Genomic DNA, 14,226 nt, shown 5'->3' with positions numbered 1-14,226 from the left:
CCCTACAAGTAGTTTTTTGATTGGTTATCTTGTGGGGCTGTTACTGTAGGTAGAACTTCGGTCCCCTGGAATTGGAGAGGGGTTTCCTGGTTGCACAGGGGAAGGAGAGGGTGTGTTTACCCAGATCCCCATGGGGGCATGTGGGCTACAGAATGACTGTGATAAAGAAAAAGCAAATGCCCAAAGTTGGCATGTTCTCTCCAATAAATCAGGAGTTCAATACAGTGTTCCCTTTGTCCCAACATTGCAGCTAGGGACAATACATGTAGAAGTTGCCTCATATGGTCTCCTCTGGCACTATATGAATTCCTGACTCTGGAAACCAGACTCTTCAGATACATGTCATTTTTGAATGCTGGACACATTGTGTCCCAGGAGCACACTCAGGAGTCTTATAATAAGAACTGGACTTGGAGCCAGGGTTCCTCAGAGGGGCCTTGAGCAAGTCACCATCTTGCTTCAGTTTCCTGATCAATAGAACAAAGAGGATGGACTGGGATGGTCTCAGGAGAGCTTTCTATACCCAGAGCTCTGTGTGGGTCTTCCTTGTGCTAGGATTTCATTTTGTGCTCCTAAAGTTGCCATTAATTAAAATTCAATTAACAACCTCAGCCAGGAAATCCAAAGTGGAGTACTGACACTTCTGATTAATTGAGAGTGGCAGAAAAAGAAAATGTGGGGGGGACGAAGTGACAGGCAGTTTTAGCATCTTGCTTGCCCTTTATTGAACTGACTCTGTCTGAATTGACTTAAACCCCCAAATGCTTATTCTTTATTTTTATATTTCACTCAGGAGCAGTGTTAACCAGCTGCTGTGTTCCACCTGAGTAGGGACTGCTTTTTTGGCAACAAAGGAAAAGATTTCCCTGAATGATTCCTTACACTTTTTTAGAAGCAATGGTTTCAAACTCGTGGCCCATGGGGAGACATGATTAACTGCCCAGAATTTTACAAATTGGGGAGATTTATATATAACAACCTCGGTTATTGGTCTCTCTTGCGAATGATAAGCCCTGGACTCCCATACTCGCATGGCAAAATGGCAAGAGCTGGGCAGGGGTTCTTCCCTTCGGCTGAGCAGTCATTCCCCCACTTGCCACAGACCTCACCACTCCCTGCTGCATTAGACCCAAATTGATTTTTTTTTTTTTAATTTACTTGGTTAGCCTGGCTCTTATGAACACTGTCTTGGCATTGACAAGCCCTAAACATACAGAAGAATACCAGTTGCTGTGGGGAGTTGATTGGAGCCTCTCAAAGTGCTCATTTTGTAGGTTCAGAAACTGAAGTCGGGAGAGAGAAGATGACTTGTCTGAAGCCACATAGTGAACTGGGTCACAGTGGCTAAGCTAGGTCTCCTGACTCCCATCTAGTGCTCCCCCTTCATCAGAGTGTACCACACTTCAGCCCATAGTTTGATCTGCAAGCTTCCTGGAGAATTCAATTTTATGTGTGTTCCAGTGTGGTGATTCACTGTCCCCTCTTTCAATTTTTGTTATGAATATTCCTGAAGGACTTTTTTTTTAAAGGTTTGTGGCTCCTGCTGCTTTTTTCTATGCATCTCTGGAGACAGATGCACACAATATCTCCATAGCAACTTTCTGTGACAAAAAAAGAGGCATTTCTCAGATCTAGGCACACCCTGATGAAAGAGCAAGAAAATGGTGAAACTCTTTGTGAGGGCAATTATAATTGGAACACCATGGAGAACATGCATTCGACAAGCTCAGTGTTTAATGAGCAGACCCAGGATTTAACTATTGGCTCTGCCATTACCCAGCTGTGCAACCTTATACAAATCACTTAACCTCTCTGAGCCCCAACTTCCTCCTCTCCCAACTGGTGATTAGGATACTACCTCCTGGGGTTAGTAGGAAGGCAGAGCTGGCTAATAGATCCAAAGCACTTCCTTAGCATAGAACCTGGCCCATTACAATTATGTTAAAAAGTGGCTTCTAAAAATTATGTAACCACAATAATGTCAGCATTTTAACATCTTCAAAGTGTTGTTTCTTGAGGTTCTTTACTAATGTTGTGAGGTCAGCAAGGACGAGCATTATACTCCTGTTGTGGGTAAGAGCACAGGTACAGCAAACTGCTCTTTCAACTACTTTTGCCTATCTAAACATGACCTTATTTTAAAAATATATTTGAGAGAGAGAGAGAGAGCACAGAGGGAGGGGGGAAGCAGAAGGAGGAGAAGCAGACTCCCGTTAGGCAGAGAGCCCTACTCAAGGCTCGATCTCAGGACCCTGGGATCATGACCTGAGTGGAAGGCAGGCGCTTAACCAACTGAGCCACCCAGGTGCCCCTAAACATGACCTCTTGTCATTATTATTTTATGGTGCTTGTTGGGTAGATGAATCCAGGAAGTCTGGGGCTGGCAATAGTTCTGAGTGAAAAGAATAGATCTCTTGATGTTCTCTTTGTACAGAATGTGCATTCTAGTTCATAGAACACCCTATCTGTTGAATCATCCACTTCTTATTTTCTGGTTGAGTTTGAGAGAGAGAGAGAGAGAGAGAGAAAGAAATGACTGTTATTGATTAAAACCGTGGAGTGAGGTAAGTCCATCTTCTTCTGGTGACATCTTATTGAGCAGCTCTGCAGCCATCCCTCCCTTTCCCCGTGAAGTGTTGTCCAGCCAAATGTCATTTCTCCTATAATCCCCAGATAACCATTTTAATTAAAATTCACAAAAACCATCAACAGCATGTGGTTCTGACTTCCCTTCACTCAGAGAACCAACTGGAAAAAAAAAATCCCATCAGAGAAGAGACCAGCAAAAAAACGCCTCTGACACAAGTTGGGGCCAGTAGCTGGGCGGTAGCGTCGTGCACATGCCGACAGTTACCTTAGGCGCTGTGACGAAGTGCTCCCACTTCTGTTCTATGGACTTGTCCTTATTGATTTTCTTTATTGTATTCTTGCTTCCACCCGGGTCCCTGAGTGAGAAACAGCTTAATGAGTTTTCCATTCCCAGAGCCTCGTTTTACTACAAGTTCTTTTAGGAAATGCAATAAATAGATGATGGATGGTGGCTGTTCTCTGTTATGTTTTTTTTTTTTCCCACCCCCTGTATGTGTGAAAAAGTGAGAGGGACAGTTTTCTGTAGCTGGGTCTTGTCAGTGAAAATTGAGGTTAGGAGAGACCACTGCTTACAAGGTGGGGGTGAGGGAGGTGGAATGTATTTGTGTGTGTTCTGCGTCTATTTGCCTTTTGGATTGGGTCCTCTCTTAGACTCCAGGGCAAGTCTACTCCAGGGCAGTTACTTCTGGGAGTAAACTGAAAAGTGTGTTCGTTTGTGAATCTTTGCCTGCTCTGCTGCCTAACAATCCCACCCCAAGTAACACAGAGAGGATTACTGGGTGGGACTGGGGAGAGCTTGTGGGGTAGGTTGCACAATAAAAAATCACTGTGGGGTAGGTTGCACAATAAAAAATCACTTATAGACTTATCAAAAGTCTATAAGATGCTTACATGCAAGATGCTTTCGTGCATTCTCACTGAATCATCTCCACAAAATCATGTGATATTGTCATCCCTTTACAGATGAGAAAACAAACTGGGGGAGGTGGGGAGGGGAAAGCTCAAGTCACTCACCCAGATGCAGATTTACAGTGAAACTAATGACCCTCACTTGAATGGGTTCTTCTGGGAACCCTGTACCTGATTTTCTGTTGTAATTTTATATTCTTTTTCTTAAAGTGCTTCCCTCCCCCAATTAGTTAAACTTCAAATACCCTAAAACCTAGATCCCTCCCTTCATGGGTTGGGAACCTTCTCGCTATGAGACTGAACCTCCAGCAGATTTTGTGAGTGACATGCCTATCATCCCTCATCTAAACCCGTAGGACCAGATGTGTTACCATGTAGGGATTTGGGGAAGAATATATGCTGCATATACCATATGTTAACATAATCCCTCCAGTGGATTCAGGGCCAGCACCCTGTAACCAAACACATTAATATTCCTGTACTGATATATATGAATATTTACACCAGGTGGGATAAAGACCGTGATTAGCTTCAGGTCAAATTTTGCCACCAAATTGGTTTGATTCATATGTCAAGTTTTGCTGCTAAATGAGTTATAGAAAAATTGAATTTTCAGAGCTTTCTGGATTTTGAACTTGGGACTACAGGGCAGTGGATCTTGCTGATAAGCAAGCAGAAAAAGACTCAATGTGTGCTCTTTCAACTCCCTCTACCTACCTATCGGTCAATCGATTGATCCATCCATCTATCCCTTTCTTTATCTCCTTTTTCTCTGCAGAAAGGATTTTGGATGGTTGGGACTCTTAAAATCATTTGGCACAGAGCAGGGACTTGAGGGAATGAGATGGCCAGATCAGGTTGATGAGGGGAGGCATTGACAGGGGTCTAGACTTATCAGGGGCTGCTGGTGGAGGAGTGGGAGATACTCAGCAGGTGGTAAAAGGTGGTCAAGCTCTAACTTGCCTAAGACTGGCTTCTCATGGCACAGGGCTCTAGGTAGCAGAATCAGAGGCTTTTCCCAGCCGAGACGTGGAGGAGGGCGTGCACTCTTTGATGGCAGGACTTTGCTGAGCATCTACCAGCCCACAGCCACAATGCAAGCAACACATACAGGTGCCAGGGTGGAAGTCGGGCTGGGGAGGGCGGGGTGAGACTCCACCTCCAAGCTTTTTGTAAGACTTTATGTTTGATTACACAATAAAAAGCCCTCTGAATAATTAACAGTGAAGCTCATTTAACGTTGGTTCTGCCTGCTTCTCCCCCGAGTAATCAAATTAGGGAATATTTAAAATCCAGCCAGAGGAAGGAATAGCAACACACCAGTCCTATAAACAATATTTAAACTAGCGGCGCTTTTGAAGTCTGATTTAAGGCTCGCCAACTGGAAGCTTTAGAGGTTCTGCTTTGGAGCATTTCTTTCAAGACCACAGGGTTTTTCGGCTTCTTCCCTTTGCTAACTCAGCTCCTGCTGTGCCTGCAGCCTTCTTCTTGAAGTTCAAAAGCAACCCCCTTCCCCTTTTAAAATTAAATCTGGTCCCAACCAAGCTTTCAAAATCTTAAATATTCAAGCCTGATTGGAGAGATGGAGGTTTTCTGTTAACACTGACTTCCAAGATGACCTGAAATCTATTGCGACATGAGGCAGCAGGTAAATGAGCTAAAAATACAGCAAAGCTCCCAGAGATCTAAAAAGAAAAGAAAAAAAAAAAGCCCTGCACCCTTGCCCACGCAAAGCCACTGATAAAGAAAGGGCCTGGTTAGACCCTTCTCTGATGTTTCATTCTCACTAGCAAATAAGCCAAAAAGGAAACTCAGATAGGGGCAGGAAGAGAAATAAACCACCTGAGTTTCTTGGTCCACAGGGGGCTGGGAGAATCGAGTGGACTGGATGTTGGAGTCCCCTGCCTGCACTGCTGCTTTCTAGGTGTGTGGTTGTGTAAGTTACTTAGGCTCTTGGAGCCTCAGTGCCCACATCCGTAAAATGGCGGGAATAATATTAGTTATGTCAGAGGCTTGGTGTGAGGATGCAGCCGGGCCTGTTAAGGGCTTGACAGGGTGCCTTGTACAGAGAACTGAACACAGAGAGCTTAGTGTGGCTTGGAGGAGGGGCTGATGGTGGGGGACAAGGAACGAGGGCAGAACCGTGGGGAAGTGACTCTCAGACCATTTTTTCCCCTGCTGAAACTTTGGGGCAGGGGCGGGGAGGAGGATCCTAGTTGCTAGAAGTCAAGGGACAAAAGCAGAGCACGGTTGCATCTCATTGAACTGTACCTGCCAAGCACATTTTGTTCCTGGCGAATTGCTTGAAATAGTCTGTGCCCAGTAGCACTCAGAGTCATCTTCTCCAATACTTCCCTCTTTCTTGGCAAATCCTTATTTGGGGCAAAACACCTGTTCTCGAGAGTGGAAAGTCTGTCGGCTGGTTTGGAATGCGTTCATGTGTCCGTGACTGAGTGTGGAGGACAGAGGTAGCCCCTGATGGTGCACCAGGGAGGGGACGGAGAGCAGGGCTCCCAGGAGCTACCTGGCCAATCGCCTCCCTCCTGACAGGTGCTGCGATCATCCTGCCAGGATCCCTCACTCCTGCAGCGATGTCCTTTTGAGTAAAGCCATGGAGGCATGATGCAATTAAATCAATGCAGAGAGAGTGGGTAGATTCAGAGATTTCACTCACATGTCACCTCTTGCGTCTTTCCCGGACGGTCTGACATAAAAGTCACCCCACACCTGCCACTGTTGCATCACCCCCTCAATTGCTTCACAGTGCTTGGTGCTATCTCAAAGCATCTTGATGACTGCATGTCTACTATCTGCCGCTCCCCCCACATCCCCCGGAACCCAAGGCTCCAGAGAACAAGGATGGTGTCTGTTCCCTTCACTGCTGTATCCCCAGTAATGCCTGAAAAAAAAAAACAGGTTTAAGGAAAATGAGAGTTTCCAGGGTGAGGGGTGCACATGACAGGGGCAAAACCCAGCTTAAATATAATGACTGCTATTTTGCGTGTTGTTTGAAATGATGCTGCATTACCCCCACCCCAAGACTGAAATCTGGCAAATTAAAGTTCCTACAGGAATTGGTTAAATATGACGATAAACTCCACAGCCATTGAAAGAGGTTTTGATATGGAGATTTGGTTCCCATATATTAAGTTAAATATGAACGCCGTAAGTATACAATGGCCTCTTCTGTTGCTTTTTAAAAGGAAATTCTATATGTACATATCATATTATCTTGGTAAGTTACAGTCCCTTTTTGTATCCTAGGGTCCCCTGGCAAATATTACTTTGTGATGAGTTTTTCTTTATGTTTTTCCGACACCAGATTGTACCCTAAATTAATTGAAGGCTTTTGGGCTTTCGCTAGGAACAGAGGCAACCATCATCTAGTGGTTAAGCACACATGCTTTGCAGCTGGGCTACCTGAATTCCAATTCTGATTTAGCTTTTACTGGCTTTGCAATTCTGAGCAAATTACTTAAGTTTTCTGTGCCTCAGTTTACTCTTTTGTTAGAATGAGGCTCAACTGCAGGAATTCTTTCCTCTCCTGGCTGCCCAGTGGTCTGTCCCTTTCTTTCTCATGGGAACTAGGGAAGATGGCAGCAGGGGCTGGGGGTGAGTGGAATTAGGGATGAGAAGTGGCACAAGGTTTGTAGTGCTTGCTCACACATCATCTTGTCTGCTTCTCTTATAAAGGCCCATTCATTTCTAGTCACTCCTTGGAAAGTTAATCTCTTAAAAAAATACCAATACAAGTTCATAACCCCTTATCAAATTCCAAAATCCAAAGGGTATTGAAAACCAGAAAAAATTTTAATAACTTATTTGATGGCAAAACATGACCTGAACTGATGGGGGGCTATGGATGACTGTTATTTATCTTTATGGTGCACTTAGTGTAAATATTCCTTCTTTTTTTTTTTTTTTTCTGCAGGAATACTGTGTTGGATGATAGTCTGCTGCCCCGTCCTCTCTGGGGGTCGTTTTCTATGGTGTATGCCCCATATTTTCTTTCTAAAATGCTAAAAAAAGAAAAAAAGAAAGCAATTCTGAAACCTAACTAGTCCCAAAGGTTTGGATAAAGACTTGGGTGCCTTTATATATAAAATAAGTCTTACTTTGCTGAAACAGAGGCTTGCATCTTTCAGAAAAGGATAATTAGGACACTTGTTATTGAAAGCTCAGTTCCTGCTCTCTCATGGACCCGATTATCTTGTCAATTGAAATAAACTCTCCTTGCTAGCTGTGGGATTCATGAGGATGCTGGGAAATGATAATGTGTTTGAATTGCCACATGATGAAATTGGGAAGGCCTCCCTCCCCACCCCAAGTAAAGCATAGACTCAGAGGCATCTCCTAATGACACCCTAAAATCTGTCATCTGTCCATTCACCCATCCATCCACCTGTTCTAGCCAAATATGGGATCTTCCTGCAATTAACAAAGATCGTCTTCTGCTTGCAGTATGCTAGCTGGCAGTTAGTAAAATTTTGCTGCCTGTGGGAAGCCCATGTTGAGATATTGAACCACCTCTACTTTCTTGTTATAAAATCCATAAGGGGGCGGGTTGGATCTGCAGCCATCATCATGCCTAGTAGAAGAAAAAACTCTGGGATCTACAGATCTCCGATGATGGATGTTTCCTTTTGGAAAATGCATAGTTGTCGGAGCTCAGGGTTTGTGTTTCAGATGCTTGAGTAGCAGGAGATGCTGGCTGCTTGATGATGGAAACTCAGAAAAGAAAGCACCGTCAGGAGAATTGAAGATTTGGGAATTCTCTTTTAGAGTCATTCCTTGGATTGTTTATCTTTGCAACCAAATTTTGGTTAACCTTGCTTAGCTTTTTTCCTGTCTGTTCGTTTTTCCCAGTGAACATGGATCTCATCTGTTGGTAAAACTCTGCTCAGAAATTTCTTTCTTTCCCTGCCTTAAGTCTCAATGGCATTGATAATCATAGAGCCAACTGCTCTTTGAAATGGGGATTTTAATCTTGAATAACTACCGTTCAGTGAACCCTCACAGTGCTCTCAGTCACTGGGCTAAGTGCTCTATGTTCTTTATCTTCTTGATGCTCACAATAACTCTTCTGAGGCAGGAGCCTATATGATGGATGAAGAAACCAAAGCCCAGAGATGTTAAGTGACCAAGGTCACATAGCTATTAAGTGGCAGAGCCTGGACTCATCCAGTCCATCTGATGCTAAAGCCCTTGCTCTTACTCACTCTCAATTCCTCTGGGCTTTAAAAAATACATTTGAAGATTTAGAGAAATTTGAATTATGGTATCAGGATGAAACATCATAAATATTAGACATTAAAGACATCCTTCTCCTTTCATGCTAACTAAAAAGATGCTTTTTGTCACTTTCTAGGAAACCTAAGCCTCTGCCCAGCCCCCACCCCTAGATTTATATATTTAAAAAAAAATCAAAATGGTGTGCTGGAGTTGGCTTATGCTGGCTCACAAGAACTGAACATGTACATCTGTTCCTAGCCCCAGGTCCAATGACATCATGTTGATAAGCCTGAAATGAGCCATGGCTGGACTATGTCCACCATGGAAATTGGCATTGTTGTATATCATGGCTTTTCCTTCTTGGAGAACTGTTCTGTTTATGAAATGTTTATTAAACATTATCAGCATACCACCAAACTAAAATCACCACCAGGAGCAAATGGTTCGCTAGAAAAAACAAGCCCCAACAAATACTCTGACTTCCCATGGGAATATTTCTGGATGCATTTTTCTGTCAGGTTGAAGTTCTGGTCTATATTCTGCTCTGATAGAGCTGGATATCTATGGATCCCTGATGGAACTCTGCCTAGCAAGTCATGGGTAGAACCTCCACTATTCCCAATGTGACCACTATGTCTTTTTTTTTTTTTTTTTTTTTTACCACAGGTAACAATTTTTGGTCACATTGTCTGGGCACATTTCTAAAACCAAGCAAAAGAAATAAAGATGCTTCTTTTTATCTTCTCAATCCAAATCCTACATTATAGTCTTGCCTCAGTTTGGGAGAATGGATGCTCAAATGTTGGAGACAAAAGTGGCTGCTGGTAGCTTGGGGAGATGAAATGCTATTAGAAGTCCACTGGCTGAAGGACTTTTTTTTTTTTTTAATCTAAGCAATCAACTGTGAACAAAAATTAGATGTTGCCTTGACCCAGAAATTCCACTTCTCAGAGTCTAGCCAACAGAAATATTTCAACTGGGTACAAAATGTATGTGCAAGGATGTTCCATGCACTACTGTTTGAAATGGCAAACACTTGAGAACAACCTTAGTGTCCCTCAGTGGAGAAATGGTTATCTAAATTTTGGTGCACCCACACTATAAACCATTGATAACCACTTCTTTATGAGGGATGGTATTCTGGTAAAGGATGGTGGAAACTGTCAAAAGAATGTAGAAACTTTGCACATACCATTATGGAAAGATGTCCATATTTTCTTTTATTTTAAAGATTTATTTATTGATTTTATAAAGATAAAGAGAGCACAAATGGGAAGAGAGGCAGAAGGGGAGAGAGAGAATCTTAAGCAGACTCCCTGCTGAGTGTGGAACCCGATGCAGGGCTCCATCTCATGACCCCGAGATCATGATCTGAACTGAAATCAAGAGTTGGACACTTAACTGACTGAGGGCCCCAGGCGCCCTATAAGATATTTTAAAGGGGAAAAAGTAGAAAAATATACAATATTCAGAGTGTGATCGCATTTCTGTTAAAAAAAAAAGATGGGTTTTATCTATATATATTCATAAGGGGAAGGCAATAGAAAGGTCTGGAAGGAGGAAGGACATACCTCAGACTTTTAAAAGGGATTCCTCTAGGAAAAATAAATAATATGTGGGAAATGTGTTAAGGCTTTGGTTTTCAAACAAATTCTATGAACCACAGAGATATTTGGAAATAACTGGGGTGCCTTGATGGGGATAGGAGAGAGTTGGAGGGACCCCAGGTCCCCCAGGCCTCCCAACCTCCTGCTTTGTGTAGAAGCTCCATTTTGACAAATTTGTTTTACATTGTTGGGGTTTCCATTAAAAATAAAAGATTTCTGCTGCTTAAAAAATAAAATTATAAACCAGAGCACCAAGGGAAGCTACAGTTTTCAATTCATCCCAACCCAAACCATGGAATCAGCTGGAGTTACCAGCCTGTCAATAGATGCAGGAGTTTCTGGTTGATGTTAGTTTATCTGGGCTCCAGTGCAAGGGATGAATTAGGGCAGGGGGTAGGGTGGTAAACACTTTCAGGAGGAAGGAATTAATTATGATTCAGGAAGAGAAGGAAGACTGAATTCAGTTGGGGGCTGGGCAGGGCTGTGAGAAAGAGGCCATATCAGTTTATTAGGGTGGGGGTGGGAGGTTCCCACCTATGAGGGAAGGGGAATGATTTTACTTCACTCAGCATGGGATTTTCACAGAGCAAATCCAGTTCCTTAGGTCAGGGTCCCTTCCTTTTAGCCCCATTCTTGAAAGAAGAATGACTCTCCATAAGGAACCAATGTCTTATGTACCTGCTTGTTCCTCCTTCCACCTTGTGTGTGCAATGTGGTTCCTGCAACAGTGGCCTCGGGGCTTTTGCATGAGCCTTCCCCTCTGATGAAGACACACCTAAAATTTTTCTTGGCCTGGAGAAAAATGTGCCATTCCAGGGACCTGAGCACTGAGTATTGGGTCCAAGTGGAGAAACAGCCACCAATATATGTTCAAACAAACAAACAAACAAACAAACAAACAAACAAACCTTGAGAGAAAGAAGAAAAACAAGAACAAAGTGAGAAGGAAGAGGACAAGGAAATGAGAGGAGAAAACTGAAGAGGAGCAAATAAAGAATAGTGTTGAGGAGACAAGGTCCAAGAAGGGACCTGGAGAGTAACCTCGCTGGGCACACAGTGGCATACTGGTCTAGCTGACCAGTTCCTGTGGTGTCAATACTCCCAGCATAGCTGGTTGATTCCAAACATCTAGTGTGAGGTCACTGAATGTGGAGCTGGGGAGAGCTGCTGGGAGGAGATGCACACTGTTGGCTCTCCTGAGCCTATATGAGCTGTATGCCCTGGCTTCAAGCTCACCCCGTCTGGATCAGAGAACTCCTAAAGCAACCCACCCTCCAAAAATAGCAAAAGGAGGGGAAAAACAGATAGGAGGCCCTCCCCTATGACACAGTCTGCTGCTGGTTATGGTGGGTTGAAGGGCTGAGACCTACTTTGGATCCCAGCAGGTGATCACAGGCTTCATGGTGTGGCGGGTGCGGTCGATAGTCAGGGCCTCCAGAAGCCAGTGGAGGGCACAGAGCTGGCGGAAGAGGGGCTCCCTGCAAAGACAGAGGGGCGGCAGGGGGCGGGGGGAAGCACAGTGAGATCCTGTGGAACTAAGTCCTTCACAATAATGGCCACAGAGACAGTTGTACTGGTTTACAGTTAGTGAGCTATTGCCATGCTTCAGGCATGGTATTTCCCATTCCTCATCTCATCAAGCCTTTGCAGTGGGCTCATGAGCTGTTCATGGATCCAGGTTACAGATGAGGAATCTGAGGCTCAGAGGAGTGAAGGAACTTGTGTCAGGTTGCTGACCTAGCAGGTGGCAGAGCCACGATTTGACACAACATGACCGTATGCGGGTTTCCATGTAGGAAGGGAGAAACAATGGAGGGGTCTCACAGCTAGAGGTCTTGACTCAGGCAAATGAGTGGGTTGAAGAACATTCGTTTTCTACAAGTATCAATTTGTTCATCTGATAAAAGTACAATAAATGTACTAAGAATGTCAAAGAATGCTGGAAACACCAGGAAACTGGATTTATTGTAATCTTCCTCCTCCCCTCAGACTAACAGTTGGACCCATTATTTTAAATTTATAGGTCATTTGCCAGAAAATGCAGCTGGATGTTGAAGAAAACCACATTGAACATATTATTTGAAGATGTAACTAAAACACTGTATAAAAGCATATCTAACCTGTATTTTCTGATTTGGGGTGGCATCTCATATTACAGCGAGCCAGGCATTGACTAGGGCACCTTATACACTTTATTTCATTCTCCCAACAACCTGCAGGGGTATGAATCATTGTCTAAAGAGGCTCAGAGAACTATAGTCATTTTGCTATAGGTCACACAGCTTGTTGGTGACAGAAGTGGGATCTGAATATCTCATTCAGGGCTCCCAACAACCCTATAGGGAGGGTACTGTTAGTATGTCCTCTTTGCAGGTGAGGCACTCAGGTAAAGGCAGTTGCTCAAGGTCACACTCCTAGGACTGGTGATCTGAAGCCCTCTCTCTCTCTCTCTCTCTCTCTTTTTTTTAAATAAATTTATTTTTTATTGGTGTTCAATTTACCAACATACAGAATAACACCCAGTGCTCATCCCGTCAAGTGCCCCCCTCAGTGCCCGTCACCCACTCACCCCCACCCCCCGCCCTCCTCCCCTTCCACCACCCTTAGTTCGTTTCCCAGAGTTAGGAGTCTTTATATTCTGTCTCCCTTTCTAATATTTCCCACACATTTCTCTCTGTTTAACTCCAGAGGTTGTGCTTTTACGGGTCCTGGCTCTGTCCGAGGTGCTGACAAAGCCGATGCAGTGGTCGCCCAGGGTGTGAGGTCAGGAGAGGGTTAACCTGCTGCCTGCGTTTTTCCTGGAAGCAAGGTGGAGTGCCGACCAGCCACCCCCTCCCTGCATGATCTCTCCTCTTACACTAATGGGTGAAATGCCTCCATTATGAACCTGTATAATTGCTCTTCTCTGAAGTTGATCTTGATCAATAATCCCCAGGATGCCCGAGCCTGATGTGCAGAGGGGCAGGAAGGGATCCTCCCTCTCTGCTTCCAGGAAGGTGCCACTTCAGAAGGTGGGGCCCAAGGATGTTGCTGACCCAGGGGTGTCCCGGTGAATCACTTGAGAAGTGTCCCTTACTCTCAGCTTGAAGGGGACTTCCCCTACTACCCCACCCCTCACTTCCTCCAAGGTGGCTATGCCCACCAGGTCTTAGGAAAACCAGGGTAAGCTGCTCTCTCTTCTTCACTGGAACCCTTCCTTCCTCCTTTCTTCCCATACATTTTTTCTAACACCTGCTATTCCCTCATTTCTAATATAAAGGTCCTGCAAGCCCATAGCCCTTCCAATTCTCGTCTCTCTTCCCACTTAGCACCACCGTGGTCCTCATAGGTGCATTTCAGCAGCTCTGAGCACTGGGCCATGTCCAGCAATTCTCCAAGAGCAACAGCTAGCTGTTTCATGTGCCTGGCTTCTCATGTTAGTCTCACCATAACCCAGGACATTGCAAAAGGCCCAGGGAGATGTATCCTCTTCTCTTCACTGTAGACAGCCCCTACCAGACTGGTCTTTGGGTTGTGTAGGGTGGAGACTGGGAGTAAGGGATCATCAAAGGGAGTTAATTGGTGAGGTGGGGTCTGCTTGGTCATGATGATGGGGATGTGGGGCATGCGAGCATCAGATTCATTTCTACAGGTGACAAACACAGGCATAAACCTGACTTGATCCCTCTCTTGCTCAAAATCTTCAAACTACACCATCTGGTTGGGGCTAAATTGTGTCCCCCTGAAAATTCATATGTGAAAGTTCTAAACCCCTGGGGACCTCAGAATGAGACCATATTTGGAGATAAGGCCTTTGAAGTGGTGATTATGTTAAAATGAGGCCCCCTAACTAGGGTAGGCCCTAATCCGGTCTGACTGGTGTTCCTCCTATAAGAAGAGGAAATTTGGA

At 44.3% G+C, this 14,226-nt stretch overlaps 1 protein-coding gene across 7 annotated transcripts in view; it reads right to left on the bottom strand.

Moving 5' to 3' along the window:
• CCDC60 (coiled-coil domain containing 60) overlaps nt 1–14,226 on the bottom strand; it is a 184,345-nt gene that overhangs the window by 55,223 nt on the left and 114,896 nt on the right. For 6 of the 7 annotated variants that reach the window (XR_013366622.1, XR_013366625.1, XR_013366624.1 and 3 more), the window contains 2 exons: nt 11,708–11,815; nt 2,855–2,945 (listed from right to left, as the gene is read on the bottom strand). Coding sequence is in view for 3 of the 7 variants with exons in the window: in XM_077875872.1 (XP_077731998.1) it covers nt 2,855–2,945; nt 11,708–11,815 (199 nt within the window). In the remaining 4 variants the exon portion in view is untranslated. The remainder of the gene's footprint in view (nt 1–2,854; nt 2,946–11,707; nt 11,816–14,226) is intronic. The other variant, XM_077875873.1, reaches the window with a different exon arrangement.

The sequence above is a fragment of the Canis aureus genome, chromosome 27 (assembly GCF_053574225.1).
Source record: "Canis aureus isolate CA01 chromosome 27, VMU_Caureus_v.1.0, whole genome shotgun sequence".
Classification (NCBI taxonomy): domain Eukaryota; kingdom Metazoa; phylum Chordata; class Mammalia; order Carnivora; family Canidae; genus Canis; species Canis aureus.
The sequence above is the reverse complement of the archived record's forward strand: the minus strand, read 5'-3'. Positions and strand labels throughout refer to the sequence as shown.